This window comes from Typopeltis vanoorti, chromosome 7, assembly GCF_054136105.1.
Source record: "Typopeltis vanoorti isolate ZY-2024b chromosome 7, IOZ_Tvanoo_1.0, whole genome shotgun sequence".
In the NCBI taxonomy this organism is placed as follows: Eukaryota; Metazoa; Arthropoda; class Arachnida; order Uropygi; family Thelyphonidae; genus Typopeltis; species Typopeltis vanoorti.
Window position 1 is genome coordinate 53,604,418 of NC_143555.1, and position 18,805 is coordinate 53,623,222.

General features: G+C 34.7%; 1 protein-coding gene across 1 annotated transcript in view; it reads left to right on the forward strand.

The window, feature by feature from the left end:
* Positions 1-18,805, forward strand: part of akirin — an 80,725-nt gene that overhangs the window by 20,558 nt on the left and 41,362 nt on the right. The window contains exon 3 of the mRNA XM_090395260.1: positions 17,888-18,163. Within this exon, the coding sequence (XP_090251386.1) occupies positions 17,888-18,163 (276 nt within the window). The remainder of the gene's footprint in view (positions 1-17,887; positions 18,164-18,805) is intronic.

Consider the following 18,805-nt stretch of genomic DNA (forward strand, 5'->3'; position numbering starts at 1 on the left):
AACCTGACAAAATTTCATGCCGGCTGGGGCGTCGCCCGGTTAAACAAGCCCCCCCCCCTGTTGTTTTCACCAGGGAACCAGGGCGAACAGCGGAAAGTCAGCTATTGGAACAAATCTGAAAACACACCTAAACTCAACATCACCAGAGTTAAAGATCGGTACTATCAACATAAGAAGCCTGAATGGCAAAGAAATGGAGCTAGCTGAGGAATTAGATAAGTTCCAGATCGACATAATACGGGTGAGTGAAACAAAAAAGATAAAAACTGGTGAGATCTTTCTGAGCAATAATACAAAATTTTATATTCAGGCAATGACAATCAATGAAAAGGAGTAGCCATAGTATTCAACACAAAATACGAGGCTAATCTTCTTGAATGGTAGGCAGTCTCAAATAGACGCGTGGATAGGCTTATATAGTCTCAAGTAGAGTAATGTGGGCAAATATGAGAATGGGGAACTGGACAATGAGACTTATTTGTGCCTATGGTCCCACAGAAGGTTCTACTAAGGTAGAAGTAAAGGAATTTTATGATGTTATGTATGGTATGGTGTTATAACAGTCTTACAATGGCTGCACTGTATAGTTCAGAAAGCCTGGACAGAGGGACGAATTCCCGATGATTGGAGTAGAGATCTCATAGTACCCATATGTAAAAAGGGAAATGAAACTGAATGTCAGAATTACAGAGGTATTTCTCTACTGAGTGTTCCTGGCAAGATCTATTCAAGTATAGGATTCATGCCAAATAGAGGCTGTCAGGATCAGATCTTCACTTTACGACAAATAGTCAAGAAAGCATGGGAATATAACAAAGATCTGTATTTAAGTTTTGTCGATTTGGAAAAGGAATATGACAAGGTGCCAAGAGAGAAGCTATTCAATACGCTACAGTTATATGGTGTCAATGGGGCATTATATCAAGCAATACTTAGTCTTTATTTGAGTTGTAAGTCAGCAGTTAGAATTGAAGGAAGTACAAGAAGATGGTTTGATGTTAAATCTGGTGTGAGACAAGGATGTACATTATCCCCTCTGTTATTCATTATCTATATGGATCACATTATGAAGGAAAGTGATATTAAACGTGATATCAAAATTGGAAATGTTAATGTCAGCTCTTTGCTTTATGTGGATGATGTTATGCTTCTAAATAAATCCTCTACAAGTCTGCAAGATTCTCTGACTAAATTGAATAACTGTTGTAATAGATAGGGTATGAAGGTCAGCAATAAAAAGACATTGAAAATAGGCAGAATCATTGTGAATGGAGAACCTGTGGTACATGTAAAACATTTCAGCTACTTAGGCATGATTTTTAGTGAAGATGGTAAATTAAATATAGAAATAGACAACAGAATCAACAAAGCTGGTATGGTAGGAAGTCAAGTGAATAAATTCATATGGAATAAGAGAGAAATTAGTCAGAACACTAAATTAGCTGTATAGAAGACAGTGTTCAAACCAGTTTTAACTTATGGATCTGAGAGCTGGGTCAGAAGTAAAACACTTGACCAAACACTAGAGACCGCAGATATGAGAGTCATGAGAAAGATTAAAGGCGTGAACAGATGCAACGATGGCAATATCATATTAAAAACAAGGATATTAGGAAAGAACTTTGACATTGTCAGCATCCAGGAATGCGTTAGCAGAGTTAATCTTAGGTGGTATGGTCACTTAAACAGAATGGGTGAAGAAAGATTAGCAAAGCAAGTGTTCTCTACCAGGTTGGCAGGAAAACAACCCAGAGGAAGACCAAGATATAGGTGGATTGATATGGTACAAAGTGCCTTAGACGATAGAAATATAAAATCTGATAATATTGGAGCCTTGACAAGTAACAGACTGATTTGGAGGAAAATTGTAGTTAGAAAGTTAGTAATGATGTAAATTTTTTTTCATGTAGTACTATCATATCCTGTATGCCCCTTGAGGGTACATGGCAGGAATTTGATGATGATGAAGTAGTATGATTTCCAACAAGCTGATGCTATTCCTAGAGAAAATTGCTAAATGTTTACATGCTCCAAGAATGTCTTCATCAACTAGACTGATACCTGCAATCAGGCAGTGATGCACTCACTGATGGGTAGATTGTCAGAAAGGCTGCATCTTTCAATTTTTCATGGTTTAAACCTATGTCAAAAACTTTTTTTTTTTTTGGTAAAAATCACTCAAAGCATCTCTAGTAATTTTAAGCTGATTGCTGCTTAAAATGTTCATGAATCTTTAAATTTATTAAGAAATTAAGATCTACTTAGGAAAATAATACATATAGAAAGTTCTTGGCTAGTGACTCAGCATGTGTTCCTAAAAAAATACACACACACACACACACACACTCGGTATCTTTTTATGCGGTTTTGAAGTTATGCGGTGCATAACTTCAAAACTTATGTACCGTTGTACATAACGAACAGCATGTTGCAAAACATTCTGACATAAAGTCAGTAACGTGCAAGTCAGCGAGTGTTTGTCTTTTCATTATCGTAAGTCTAAATTTTGCTCATTTTTATTTTAAAGATTTAATTTGGCTCAGTGGAGAAAAAAAAAGCTCCAAAGAAAAGCAATTTCTTTGGAAATGAAAATTGTAATTTTAGATCACTTAGCAAAAGGAGAGGGATCTATGGTGTTTGACAAACATTTTACTTTAGGCAAATCTACTATAAGAGCAATTAAAAAGAATGAAGTTGCAATAAGAAAATTTGTCATTTCTGGCACAAAACTAAGTGCCAAATTTCATCATACTCAAGAGATGCTTTATTAGGAAAAACGGAACGAGCGCTTGTAATTTGGATCGAAGAATTCCTATAATTGTTATTTAATTAAACAAAAAGCTTCTCGGTTTTATGAACAGATGAAGCATTTGGAGCCGTCTACTTCCACTTCCTTGGCTGATAAAGTATTTTTGGCTAGCAAAGGATGGCTAACCATGTTTGTAAAAAGAATGCACTTTATGACGTGAAGATTACATGAAGATGATAGATGTTGTCCCAATCAAGTGTTTAATGCTGATGGAACAGGATTGTTTTGGAAGAAAATGCCTAGTCGAACTTCCATCGCAAAGTCTGAGAAAAAAGCAAGTGGGTTTAAAGCAAGTAAAGATCGAGTAACGTTGTTACTTTGTAGCAATGCAATAGGGTATTCAATGTCGAAACCCTGCCTAGTAAATTGATCTCTAAGATCACGTGCTCTAAAAGGCAAAGATCTTAAACAGCTGCTGGTACATTGGATGGCTAATACAAAGGCCTGGGTAACAACTGCTGTATTTGCTGAATGGTTCAACATTTGCTTTGTACCAGAAGCGGAAACATATATAAAGCAAAAAGCTCTCGCTTTTAAAGTTTTATTAATTGTTGACAATGCACCAAGTCATCCGCATTTAGAACATCCAAATGTACAGGTAGTGTTGTACTTTCCAATACAACATTACAAACATTATTCAGCCATTAGAGCAAGGCATAATTGCTACTTTTAAAAATAATTTAAAATAATAAATTACATTAAGCACATTTTTCAATTTATATTAGATAAACTAGAAAATGAATCATTAACAGTAACTGACATTTGGGAAAAAGTTTCTATTTTGGAATGTTTAAATCATGTTGCATCTGCTATTGCTGAAATAAGACCACAAACTTTAAATACCTGCTGGAAAGCAGCTTGGCCTGTATGTGTTGCAAACAGTACAAAGCATTCAAACATCTACATTATCAGCGAAATCATTACTTTGGCACATGAAATTGGTGGAAAAGGTTTTGTTACATTTAGATAGATTGATCTAGACGAATTGCTTGTGGATAATGCCTTAAGTGACGATGATATTATTGGATATCGATTAGCTTTAGATATCGTTGAAGATCCAGAAAACAATAGTAAAGTGGAAGAAAAGCCTGTCCCCCTCACTGCAAATATAATTCAAGAAGGTCTTGAACTGTGCAATAAATTGAAAAATCATTTTCTTGCTAATGACACAAATTCTGAACGAGCCTTTAAATTCCAACTTGAGCTGAAGAATTGTATGTCTGGATATTGCGAGCTGTATAAAAAAAATCCATAAAATCATCATCACAAAGTTTAATCACTGATTATGTTGTCAGAAGAGAAAAATCAGTACAGAACGAGGGTGAAGCTAATTCTGTTTGTGAAGAACCATTGCCTTTATATAAAGAGAAGGAGATTTAATCATTAAAGGTCTGGTAAATACATTTACCACAAATGACATGTGGTAAGGCATATGACATGTTTTACAGGTGGTACAATGAAACGAATATCTGCACTGACTATCTCTTTTAGTGATGAAAGTGATTTCGCACCAGTTCGCAAATATTGTCTAATAGTCAAGATAATTCTGATGAAAAATATATTAAAAAAATGTTATTTTTCAATAAAATTAAATGAATAAAGCTTTAAAACAAACTTAGGCATTCTTATTTTCCTGAATTTTAATAAACTTTTTATGCGATTTTAAGTTTATTTTAATTCATTGCTTTGGTTTTATGTGGTTTTAGAAAATTATAGAATGCATCCCTAATTTTTCAACATAAGTTAGATCTTTTTTGTGCGATTTTTTATATATGATTTTCTGTGGAACATATCTACTGCATAAAAAGAGACCCGACTGTGTGTGTATGTATACACAGTGGAACCTCGGTTGTCGAACTTAATTCATTCCCGAAGGCTGTTCGGAAACCGAATTATTAGAAAGCTGAAACCATTTTCCCATAAGAATTAATGTAAAATGGATTAATCCATTCCCGAACCTCAGATGATTGTTTATTTAAACCTTTACAACAGTTGGTTTATAGCTTATTTGGTACAAAAACTACAAAGGTCATACTGTACCATACTAAAGGTTATAACATTAGCATTTACAGAAAATAATTTCTCAAAGCAGCATCTCTAGGTAAACAGAACTGCTGCAGAGCGCCAGCAACACACAAGGTCAGAGGTTATTACAGTAGTGCAAAAATAGTTAACAATATAAGTTAATACCTAATATATGAAACACTAAGCTAAGGAATGCAGTATCTACATATATGTAAGATTATAATAGATGCCTTTATAGCAGTACAAAAATAGGCAAAAAGGGATTATTATACAATATGCATGGATGAAAATTAAATTTAGCAATGCAGTAGAAACAGAATTTAGAATACATACAAACAGAATTTCTAGAAAGTACACAAATAGGTAAGATATCCTACACCATTACATGATTATTCAAAAAATAAAGTAGTAAATAAGATGCATACACAAAATGCATGTTAAGTGATGCAATATCTACATATAAACAAAATTACTGCAGAGGTTTCAGCAGTACATAAATAGATAATTATAAGTTAACATATGTATATATAAAACAAGTCAAGGAAAGCAGTGTCGACATCTAGTAAGATTGTAACAAACATTATTATACTAATAAAAGGAATTATTATACAGCATTGATGCATAAAATTTAAGTTTAGCATTATGGTATTTACATATTAACAAAATTACAGCAGGGTGATACAAATATACAAAATTTTGTATATTTGTATCACCCTGCTGTAATGTTAAATCTGACCAATACATAATTGGTCAGATTTAACCTAATGAATAATATGTAGATATAAAAGTTAAGTTAAGCAAAAAAGTATTTACATATAAACAAATTTATGGCCAAATGTGTTTGTACAAATTAATTCTTTATAAAAAATTAAAAACATCATGCAATTTGCCTGAGTCTGCTAGCATTTCCCTGAGTGTATATGGCTTGGTTAGATAGGTGAAAATTTCATTCCTCTCTTGTGTAAATTTTTGACAATCTACCAGAATATGATGAATAGTGAGATGTGTGTTGCATTTTTCACATATGGGAGGGTCATCAGCTCTCAGTAAATGAGAATGCGTAAGGTGACTGTGACCTATGTGTGGCCTAGCAAGGACAGCTTTCTCTTTGTATGTTGACTAGAATGCCAGTGTTTAATTTCAGGTTTAATGTTATATAATTTGTTTGTTGATGTTTCTTGCCATGTTAACTCCCACTGAGCAATTAGCTTTGATCTTATAAGTTTTCTGTAGTTTGTATGTGGAACTGTCAAATAGTATGTGGAGAAGGTATGGGCTGATTTAGCAGCTGCATCTGCAGCCTCATTTCCTTTGATTCCGATGTGGCTGGGAATCCAGCAGAACTGAACATCGAAATTAAGGATTTTCATTTTGTGAAGCAGGTGTAGCACTTCATAAAGTACTGGATGAGGATTATACATGGGAGAAGAGATAGCCAGTAAAGAGCTCAATGAGTCTGTATAAATTATACACTTTTGGTATCCGTTTTCTTTTATATGCACAAGTGCAAGCTGAATGGCATGTAACTCTGCTGTATAATTACTGCTGTCAGGTGGGATCTGATTTGAGATAATAATGTCAGGAAACACAGCAGCACAGCCAACAGAGGTGTTAGTTCTTGAACCATCAGTATAGATGGGTAAGAAATCAGCGTGTGCTGCTCTGTGTGCATTAAACAATTGCAGGTAAATGGATGATGGGGTATAAGATTTCTGTAGCTGACAAAGTGAGATGTTGCAGGATGGTGTGCAAACCTGCCATGGAGGAATGCTGTTATGTTTAGTGTAGCTAATGTTGCCAACATTTATACTAACAGCTTGCATAGTTTCTTTAATACGCATACCAAAAGGATGTATAGCAATTTGATGTGTATTATATAGCTTCCCAATGCAGAGAGAAGATACTATTCTATGTAGGGTCATCTGGGAGAGATTTTATTTTTAGGGCATAATTAAGAGACAACTGTTTTCGTCGAAGTGATAGAGCCGTTTTATTTGCTTCTACATAGAGGCTTGGAGTGGGTGAAAGGCACCAGTAGCTATCCGTATACCCTGTCTTGCAGAACCATAGACTTTGGACCCATAATCCAGCTTTGAACGTATAAGTGCATGATCTCGATCATGCACTTATACGTTAAAATTTATGAAAGAAGCTCGATCAGCACCCCCACTCAGTAGAGGATAGAGAGCGAAGGAGGTTCAAATTTCTTTTGCACTTTTCTCTTAGTTGACGATTGTGAGTTTTCTGTCAAAAATGAGTCACAAGAACTTGGTTTCTGTAGTTACTAGAATAACAGTAGGTCCCATTCTTAGTTCAGGATCTGGGTGATGAGTGAGTTTTCGACAAAAGTGTACACAGATACTTTTTTCTGTTGAAAACTTAAACCCATTAGTAAGAGTCCACAGAGAGACATGATCAATTGCTTGTTGAAGTTGTCTTTATTTACTTGAGTTACGTGAGTGACAGTAAATTGTGAAGTCATCAACATATAGAGCATTGTCTACAGTGGGAGGAAGCTGTTCAATGATTGAGTTGATCTTAATAGCAAAAAGGGTTACACTTAAGACTGAGCCTTGGGGAACACCTTGTTCTTGAAGATATGGTTGAATTACAACAGTAATTCATGCATAAGATCGTATACAAACATAATGAAAATGCATAAAATCTTACGTAAAAAGAATAAACACAATATATAGATAAAATAGAAACGAAAATTTAACTTTACTTAACTATTGTTAAATTTCTCTTTTACTTTTTTTTTTATTTTAAATTCTTACTTTGTGTGTTTATTGTGATTATAATTTTGTTTTTAAAACTTATGATTATTATCTTTAGTGAATATCCCTATTACTTGATAAAATTTCTCGTGCTTGCTTTCACCCTTTCCGCTCTGTGACCACTACTTAAAATTGCTCACGTGTGCAAAACTTGGTAGGCAAAGAAATTGTCCATGGCTAGAGCCAAATTTTTTCGATACAAATCTGGAGAATCTGGATAGAATTCAAGGGGAACTGGCCTACCACTGTGGAACTCAGGGAGTTGGGTGCCAGACCCCCCCCCCCTCTCTTTTGAAGGCTTGACACTCAGGCTATCCTCGGTGTAAAAGGTGAAGAAGTGAATATATAAACTGAAGATACGAATGTTCTGATTGTGCTGCTAACTATCTTAACCTCTCCTTCCACACTTCTCTGACCTCTTGTGTAAACCAGATTAATATATATGAAACGCTTTAAAAAAAAATATTTGAAAAGATAACTAGTAGAAAAAATGGCAAAAATATTCAGTAGAAAAAGCCTGCCATAGCTTGATGAAGCTCTCTTTGATCTCTAGAGTGGATTCCAGATTATCTAACATCTAACTCATCCACAGAATGTATTAGAAGTTTAAAAATATTCACAGATGCAATTCATCTATATTAATCACAGTCTTACAACTTGTGTAAAATTGCTGAATGCAAATCATTAAAATATGCTTTAATTCTTTGTGAAAGTGAAGGCATTTTCTTCAACCAAAATGCCATATCAGAGTTGGTCACATCTTGCTGTGCTTTAAAATTGTGTTAAGTTTGAAGTAATGTGGAGCATGCCTCCTTCCTCTGAAGTAAGTCATGGTCAGATAATACTTAAACAATCATTCAGGTCAGTTTTCAGTTTTTACATTGTCAACTAGGTAATTCCAAGTTCCAACAAAATTAATGCATACAACTGATTCATATACATTGATTTTTGTTGATCTCACTGTTGAATCCTCAACTTGTTAGTACTGTTCCTTTCTTGTTGGTCTATTACTTCTTGATTTATCCTTTGAACTCCTAGTGCTAAGGAACTTCCTTCTCCCACCACAAGAATGTTTTTGTGGGGAATCTCATTGAAATCACTACTGGAAATTGGCTTACAACCTTTTCATTGCTTTTCCAGTTCTTTCCCTGCCATACATCCAAATTCTTCACTAGTGTAATTACTGTGATCAGCCATTGTTAAACCTAAAAATATAAAAGAAATAAGAATCTTTAATACTGGGAAAAACCCTTACTTTCATGAGTAATTGAACAGGTGTCAAAAGTAGTATAATAAAATAAACGCCATGTTACAGTGGCCATGCTACAGAACTCAGAAAACTTGGAAGTTTAAATACCAATAAGCTGAATATGAGAATTAAGTTTCCTTATGTTGGTAATGATGTTGCTGTTTGTTAGAGAGAGACCTGAATTGAAATGTCTCTAAAGAGCTCATTATTAACACAGAGGTGGCTATTTACTTTTTTTTATTATTCAAGAGAAACCAGCCAGAGATCATAAGCATTTGACAGAATATAGGAAACTATACAAACTTCCTGTTCTGTGATTGCTTTAATTAGAAGCAATGTTAAATGATTGTAACAGGACACAGCCTAACATTTGAGGGGAAAATGGAAATGAGATGAGATCATAGGCATAAAGGTTGTGAAAATTTATTATCAACAGATTGCCATAGTCAAGACTCATTTTAGGAAGTCTCACTCTCACATGAACAGTTCATCATACCTCAACATAAATGCATTCACTGTCCTAGCACTTGCCACTCGCTCAGGAAATACATTCCAATGACCCACCACCCCCTTGCTCACATCCACTTTATACAACCACTGGGTATGGCCTCTTGTTTTTCCTCTATCTCCAGATATTCTGTCATCCATATCAGTCTAGTAATTACTCCTTACCAACTCGTATGTCTTTATCATGTCTCCCCTCTGACTTCTATCCACTTGGCTCTGTAATTTGCACTCTGACCCATATTCCTCATTTCAGAGACCAGAAACCAACTTAGTCAATCGTCTCTGAACCCTCTCCAATGCCTCATCATCCTTTTAAAAACCATGCATCCAAATTTGTGCACAATAATCCACATGCAAACTGACCAAAGCCTTGTGTAGTGGAATCAAAACATCCTTACTTCTACAAGTCGGTGTTCTCGGCATCATTCCCATAATCCACCGTGCTGTCCTCACAATTTTAGCAAAATGTCCACAAAATTTAAAGTCCCTGTCCACCATCACTCACAGATATATCATTTCTTCAAAAATATCCCTGTGATTCTTATACCCTGCATTCCATCTTTGCTTACTAAATTTTAAAACCTTGCACTTTGCAATACTAAACTGACATCCACACATACTTGCCCATTCAGACAGCCTGTTCAAGTCCTCTTGCAAGGCTACATCTGCTCTACTTCTCATCACTCTCCCCAAGTTGTTTGCATCATCTGCAAAAACTGCATATCACCTTTTAAACCCCATCCAATGTCATTTACAGACAAATAAGAGTGGTCCCAAAACAGACCACTTGGGCATGCTACTAATGACTTTCCTCCTCTGGGATATCACTCCCTCCCATACACAACCTTCTGATACCTATCAGACAGCCAATCACCAATCTATTGCACTGATCTTACTACTAGTTTGTCACATTACAATCTATCAAAAGCCTTTACAAAATCTAAGTATACTACTGTATATGCATCTCCCATGTTCGACTTATTTGTCACCTTGTTATAATAAGTAAGCAAATTGCTAAAACACAATCTTCCTTTAGTGAACCCATGCTGTACATTAAAGAGAATTCTGCTGCTTGTCAACCCAGTTCTGAATCCTTGTCCTCACTAGCTTCTTCAATACCTTTATGTTATAGAGATTGTGTCTATAAAGAAGGTTTTTATTCCAAGTGTCTAGTATTTACAGTAGAGTTCAATTCCGATTGGTGAAATGACTTTTAACTGTTTCTTTTAGAATCCGGAAAATTACTGATTCAAGAACAAATACAAAAAAAAAAATACACATTTAATAAAACTAAAACAATTTGCACTTTAAATAAAATTACTTAAGTACAAAATACTGGATCCAAGGCCTTTTAAAATAAATCTACACTAGACATTTTCTTATCTAAAAATATTAAAATCGCCCATTCTGACTCATTCCATTACTGGGTTGTTTAACATATACTTAATCATATCTACCAGACTAAACACCTTGTTTTCACAATAAAAAAAATGTTCATAGTCAGTTTCTTTGTTAGGACCTTTTCTGAAAATACAAAATTTTCAAATTTTCTTCTTTTTCCATAGGATCTTTTTTTTTCTCCCTTATATAGCACACAATATTATTCCTCCTGTCTCACTTAAGTATAAATATTTCTTATCTCTTCCAGTTCTACTTATTTGATGCACAGTTTACAAATTTTTGTACCAAAGGGGGGAAAAGGTTTCTTCTATAAACAACAGATCTAAGTAGAGCTCTTCATGTTAAACCACTATACAGGTTCAAATTTTATCAATTGCATTTTCCATAGAAATCCAGTTTCCTTCAGACATTTCAGCATTTCCTTAAACATTCATATTAGAACATACTCTAATATCTTCTTTTATAAACTAAACAATTGTTGACAGTCTCAACTTCTCCAGTTTAAAGACTCACAGTTTTCTAAGATTCCTTTTCAGAATCTTCTATTAATATTCTCCTGACTGTCGCATAAAACTTAACTTCCTTCCTGAGAACAATTTCTCTATTCTGCGTTCTTAAACTTCCATTAGCTTTTTTTTTTGTTATTCCCGATACCAAATTTTCTCTCTCTCTGTCAATCAGTGGTCAATCTCCTCGGTGAGCATGTGCACACCATGTAAATAGTAAGTGAGAAGTTAAGTATAATGGCTGCCATGTTGTCTCCGTTAGCATAACGAAAATGTCTTTTCAAAACACAACACTTGATTATTTTAAATTACAATAACAGGATTGAAAGTAACACAATTATCAGAATCTAGCAAGGACATAAAAATTTCAAATACTTCCATTAATTTTGACACTAATATCAATAATGGGTCCATTGCTAGCCGATATACGTGTTACGAAACTAAAACTAATAATATATTAATATAAACAATTTGTAAAAATATTCAGTATTTTAAATTATGATATTTTTACACTTTGATTACAACTCCAGATAAGCAAATTGGCATATAATTCGAAGTCTTATCACCTCCTTTATAAAGTGGAACACATTTGCCATCTTTCTTTGGAACCTGGGCTAATCTAAGACTCATGTTAAAAATAAGTTAAAGCTGCTGTTAACTCCCTGGAACATTCCTTCGAGACACACAGTAATATGCCATCAAGTCCCGTGGTCCTGTTGACATCAAGTTACTCAATTCTTGAAAGTTTATTTTTCACTTGGTTAGACTATAATAAATTTAGTTTAATCCTTTATCCAAGTGTGAGCAAACAAAGTTTGCACCTGAAAATATCTTCAGGACTGAATATGGTGTTGTACTACATTACTGGGGTAAGGTAGTGCAACTTGTAGCAAAGGTGGAGCAAGCTACTAAAACTCCTATCCCAGTATCTCCCATAATGCAAAATGTGTTTTGCATTATGGGAGATACTGGGATAGGAGTGTTGGTAGCTTGCTCCACCTTTGCTACGAGTTCCCTAGGATTTACTACCTTATCCCAGTAAGGTAATACAACACCATATTCACTCCTGAAGATATTTTCAGGCGTAAACTTTGTTTACGAAATCACTGACCAACATCATCCTCCCATAGTCATTCTTCCTTCTACTCGCCATATATCGAAAAAAAATTCGTAGAATTTCTTTTAGTATAATTTGCTGACTGTTACTTACACTGCACTTTTCTACCCTTACTAAGTGAGTCACCTTCCTTCCTTGCTCTTTATACTCTTCATGTAACTGATTATGTCCATTCATCTTGTGCTGCCTCAACATGCCTTTGTTAGATTGCACACTTTACCTCTTTATTGTCATCCATTTTACACCTACCTTATTTAATCTCCTAACCTTTGGAATACACAGTCATTGCTTCTGCCAAGATACTTCTTGAGTAGTGACCAAATCAGCATTGATTTTCTTCCCATACAATTTCTCATTCCATGATATCACTGCAAGCCACCTCCTGAGCTTGCCATAATCACCTGCCATATAGTTCCACATATAATCCTTTCTCACAAGAGTCTTGATATATATCTTGCCACAGCTGAATTGACAGTTCATTCGAATTGTCAATTCCTTTGCCAAATTTGTCAACAAACCTGGAAAACAAAAGCTGAGATAATGCCAAAAGGGGGAGGGGGGAACAAAGCTATTGTATGCAATGAAAGGCCCACTCCTAGATAAGAAAGAAATTACCAGAATACCAAAATGGCAGTGTACTGTTCAGTGTTTGTACTAACATTAACATACAGTTGCAAGTCTTGGTGATTAGCAACAGGAAACACAGATAAACTACAAACAATTGAAACGAAATATCTTGGGATAGTAATGTGAAAAACAAAACTAGACCGAATAAGAAATCAAACTATAAGAGACATCCTTCAAGTTGTACCTCTGAACCAATTCATAACATAAGCCTAAATGAGGTGGTTTGGACATCTTATTTGAATGGAAGAGGGAAGAATAGCAAAAACTGTATATGAAAGCCAGAAAATAGGAAGAAGTAACATAGGTAGGCTCAGAAAAGGTTGGCAAATGGAAATTAAAAGAATGAAAGAACAGACTGGATGTAGACAACACTATTTTATGAACCTAAAGCACTCTCCTGATAATGTTACATCTACTACAATTTCACTAGAAAATATATGAGCAAATACTGCTAACATATTAGTATATAAACAAAATTGCTGGGATCCCATTTGCATTTATTGATTTTATTCACATTTTTGAGTGTCTGATAAATATTTCTGTGCTCATTTATCATCTTCAACATTTCTCTTAATTATATACCATCTCAGCTCGGATCAGATCCCAAACTAAGCATTATGTCATCCTTCTTTTTAAAAAAAAGGTATATCAAATTAATAATCCTTCTTTGATATAATAAATCTCATTTAATTTATACTTTTAGCCTCAGTTTAATAGAGGAGCAATTCCATTATCAAAATAGCTTTGCATTTCTAGGTTGATATCAGATTAATCTTTGCTTTTCCTGTAGCTGAATGTTTGCTGTCTTAACCTGTTTGTTCAAAGAAAGAAGTATTACAGGAATACAGAACTCTATACACAGCTGGATAAGAGTGATAACTTCCTTTGTAGAAGAGCAGTTTTATTTAACTAGGGTTAATCTTGGCTAGTTATATAAACTCTCCAACCAAACTGTGGATTTGAATCCCACTTTGGAATGGTTAATTGCAAATACTTTTAGGTAGGTGATTTTTTTTGTCTGGTGCAAGACCACCACTACCCTGTTCCCAGAAGTGGCTAGGAAATGTACTATGGAATTTCCAGATTTATAATCCATAATCTCTGCTCTAGAAATCATGGGTAGGATTATCATAAACTGTATATGTTGTTGGTGTCTGCATACTGTGAATTATTTGCATTAACATGTTCACATCAGGGCGATCATAATTATCAGCAATTTTGTTCCTGTGTGTCATCAGATGTACCACTTTTCATGACTATTTCTTTGATTGTAACTAATCCTGCATAGTGGGGTAGGTGTAGGTGAAAAGGAATGTTCTTTTCAGAATATATTAAACAATAATTAAAGAGAATGCTATATTTGATTTACTAAAAGATGTAAAGAATAGCAAATATAAGGAAGAGAAAAGAATAAGTGTGAATAAAAACACTTTCAGTACTGTAAAATGGATTATGAATAATTTACATCAGTGATATTATGGGTGCTTGCATTATCTGGGGACGAAGTGAAGAATATGTGATCCTATGAACTCTAGACTTCATATTTGCATTTATAATGGGCATAATTTCAAAAAAAAAAAAAAATATGAATAGATGGAAAGGGATTTGTTTGCAAAATATAAATCGCTAACCAATAAGAAACAGCGACTGTATACATTGCTAGCTCAGTAAATAATTATAGGGAGGGGTTTATCCTATGATATAATAATGCTGATCAAGGATTCATGTGGGTTGGTGTAGGAGCAAATCATCTTGTACAGTTCATTGTGCTTGTTATGTATATTTCATTTTATTTTCTGATGATTATTTTATTTACTAGTGATCAGTGTTTTTTTACATAGCAGTATAATTTTGTTCTTAATAAGTTTAATTCTTGAAATTCACTTGTTTACCTGGAGTTTAACAATCCTAAGTTGTAGATAAGTTAGATAAGCTGATCTGCATATGTTAGTTTCTCTTACCATAAATTCCATTAGGTCATCAGTTAGAAACACAGACAACTCTTTCAAGATGATAGAACAGAATATTCTAATTTTGTGCCCATCTTCCCAGACAGCATAATATTTAACTTAGTCTACTGGAATGGAGCAACTTCATTGCTGAGCTGCATGCCATAGAACTTACATTAAACTACATAAAATTGCAATGTTACCGACGATGGTATCATCTACTCACTCAAAACTTGACAGGTGATGAGTCTGGAATTCCAGAAACTTCCAGTTCTCTCTCTCTCATCCAACATGTGGGGGCTATCCTACGTCTGGGCTTTCTGCATTACATTTTCACACTTCTAGTTATCAGGATTAAGGGAAACACAGCAGATAATAAGACAGACTTTAATACCAGTGACAATCATTATTGAATAGAGAGAAACCAACACCCATTCATTAGTAGAGTTTGGATAATCTGGTCAGTTTCATTGTAAGCAAAACACAACTCTTATCTCTCTCTCTCTCTCTCTCTCTCTCTCTCTCTCTCTCTCTCTCTCACACACACAAAAAAAAAACTTCTCTTCCATACATCTTTCAGTCTTACTTTTGACATCACCCAAACTCCCATGTATAATGACATTTATCTTCTTGGGATAACACTAACTTCAAATTTCTCTTGGCACAAACATATTACGAATATTGCCTCCTGCTTTGAAAAACTTAGGTTTTCTTTTTGCTCTAAGCCTTTAACTCCAAACAACTCTTAACTTTTATACAGATTGCAAATCCATCCAACCATGGAATATGGTTCTGTATCTGGGATAAAGATTTGGATAAAGGATTAAACTAAATTTATTATACTCTAACCAATTGAAAAATAAACTTTCAACATCTTTCTCTAAATCCAGAGTAATTTATTAAAAAAAGGGTGGCACACCATTTAGCAACTCCTACAGGTAGAGATGACCTGCTAATGCTTCTGCCTGGTATCTCGACTTGGGCCTGGCTCCTGCTGAAGAGACCTCAATAAAGGTCGAAACTAGTCTGGGTTGTGGCCCTTCCCTTAATGCTTAACATTAGACATATCCGCAAGGAGATGTTTTGCATTATGGGCGATACTGAGATAGGAGTGTTAGTAGCTTGCTCCACCTTTGCAAGGAGTACCTGGTGTTGTACCACCTTACCCCAGTCCTGAAAATACTTTCAGGTGCAAACTTTGTTTGCTTACACATGGATAAAGGATTAAACTAAATTTATTATACTCTAACCAAGTGAAAAATAAACTTTCAACATAGGTGCTCCATGTACAAAATAGTGCCTAATTTTGCTCTTAAGGATGATTTATTTTTCACTGTTTTCAGCTGAAGCCAATAGTCTCTGGGATCTTTGGACGGTTTTTTGGAGCTTATTTTATTGAAATTAGAAGTGCTTTTATAAGCTGTATTGCTGATTCCCAAAATAGTCATCTCAGAGGATAAAGAATATCGAGCACATGCCTGCTAAATATATTCTTGACACTTTTTCCATGTAGCTTAATAGCATTCAGTTTTATTCTCTTCCTTTTTTTTTTTTTTTTTTTTTTTTTTTTTTTTTTTTTTTTGCTGCAAATTCCATAGTCAGTATAGAACCGAAATATTATTAGTAATCAAGTGCATACTCTTTTTCCTTTTGTTGTTCTATGGGATGGTTACATCAATTTATTTGGTTGTTGGAAAAGAAGTTCTTGCCATAGGTGAATGTTCAGAAATTTGAAATGCTTTTTTTTTTATGTTGGGTGCATACACAGGAGGTTGATTGGTCAACCTATATACATTAGTACAGTTTATGGGTGGTGGGTTGGGAAAGGAGAAATTTGTTTACATTTGATTTGAATGACTTTAAATCATATTTGTTGGGAAACACAGCCAGGTGGGAGACTGTTCCACAGTGCAGCAGTTGCAGGGATGAAGGAAGAAGAAAAGAAATTTGTTCTGTTTGTTCCTAGGTGTACTGTGAAGGGATGTTGTGCAGCAGCTGCACGTGTCCCAATGAGCTTAATACTGAGTGGGGGAATTATTGATGTTATTTCAGATGAGCATTTTCCATGGAAATATTTGTAGAATATACTTACTGTAGAGACCAAACGTCTGTGTGAAAGAGGGGGGGGGAGAGAGTTGGTAAGGGATGGATCATTGATAAGTCTAATTGCCCTCCCCTGTATTGAGTCGAGCATTTTGAGAGAGCTTTTAGGTGGCCCCACCCCATATCTGGGAGCAGTATTCAATAATTGGGCAGATTTGTGATTTGTATAATGTTAGTAGCTGTTCAGGGTGAAGTAATGTCTTGAGCGGAAGAGAAATCCTAGTTTTTTTGAGGATGAGGATGCAATGTTTGAGATATGTTTGTGCCAGGAGAGGTTTGATGTGAGGTATATAAATAGTCTGCAATTTTTTATTTATATATATTGAATGTCAGATTCCTAGACCCAATATTATGAGATCTTTCATTTCAATCTTGTGAGGCACTTCTTTATGTATCAATCCACCTAGTTCTTGGTCTTCCTGTGGGTATTTTCTTTCCATCCTGGCATATTGAAAACATTTTTTTTTTCCCATTTTGATTAAAGTGACCATGCCACCTTAGATTAGCTCTGCTCACACATTCCTGAATGCTAACAATGTCAGTTATAAGCGATATCTTTGTTTTTAATGATTGTCATTAATGCTATCCATTCGTTTCCTTAATTTTTCTGAGAACTCGTGTGGTCTTGTAATCCAGATCTCAATTCATAAGTTAAAATTGGCTTGAACTCTGTCTTTCATACTGCTAGTTTAGTGTTTGACTAATTTCTCTTATTCCAGCATACCAAGTTTGATTGTTCTATTGTTATCTATTTGTTTATTTAATTTGCTATATGTAACTTATTTAATATTTAAATTTTAATATTTAATGTTTTTAGAACAAATAGCTACAAATATTCGTGAGGAAATGAAGAGGTTACAACGGCGTAAACAATTACACTATACTCCTCTGGAGCCTCACAGTCCTGAACCTTCTCCATCCTCATCAGGGTTAGCATTACCTGCCACTGGAAATGGCCTCCTATCGCCTGCCAGAAGAGATCAGCCATTATTTACCTTTCGTCAAGTTGGATTAATCTGCGAGCGTATGATGAAAGAGCGAGAGAATCAAATCCGTGAAGAATATGACCGTGTTTTATCAGTAAAATTGGCTGGTAATTATGTTTTTAAAATATTCCGAAATAGTTTTCTTTTCATGGTTATTATAAATCATAGCTACAGATAGTCAAGGACTCATTGAGGGAGGCCATACCTCTTCAGAATTCTCTGGTTGATTTTCTAATAATTTCTTATAATCTAGATATTTCCAATGTCAAGTTATCCTCTATTTTATCAACATCACTACTGTATTTTTGCTCAGTGGGGCAAAAGTTCTCCTCACCTACATTAAATTGTGCTTTTAATTATCATGTTGTGGTGAGATTTTTGTGCTATTTTTTAAGAATTAAAAGCAAACAGTATTTCAGAATTGTTACTAAATGCACTGATGCAATAAACTCCTCCTAAAAACTACACTAATATATTAACGATCGGGGGGGGGGGTTGAAATTGCCAATCTTAACAGGAACTCTGTAACAGCACATCTACACACAAATTAGCTTTGAATCGGACTTTCACTGAATAGAAGAAAATAGTAATTAGCTTATCATTGACACCCAAATGAAGTATGTTATCTCAGCGTTAATGCTGCCAACCATTCTTGATCTCCTTGGGTTTTTTATAGTTTCTGACAGTGTTGAATTTCTCTAGTCCCATTTTCCTAATAATGGAGTCAACTTCTTTAAGATTTTCATGTT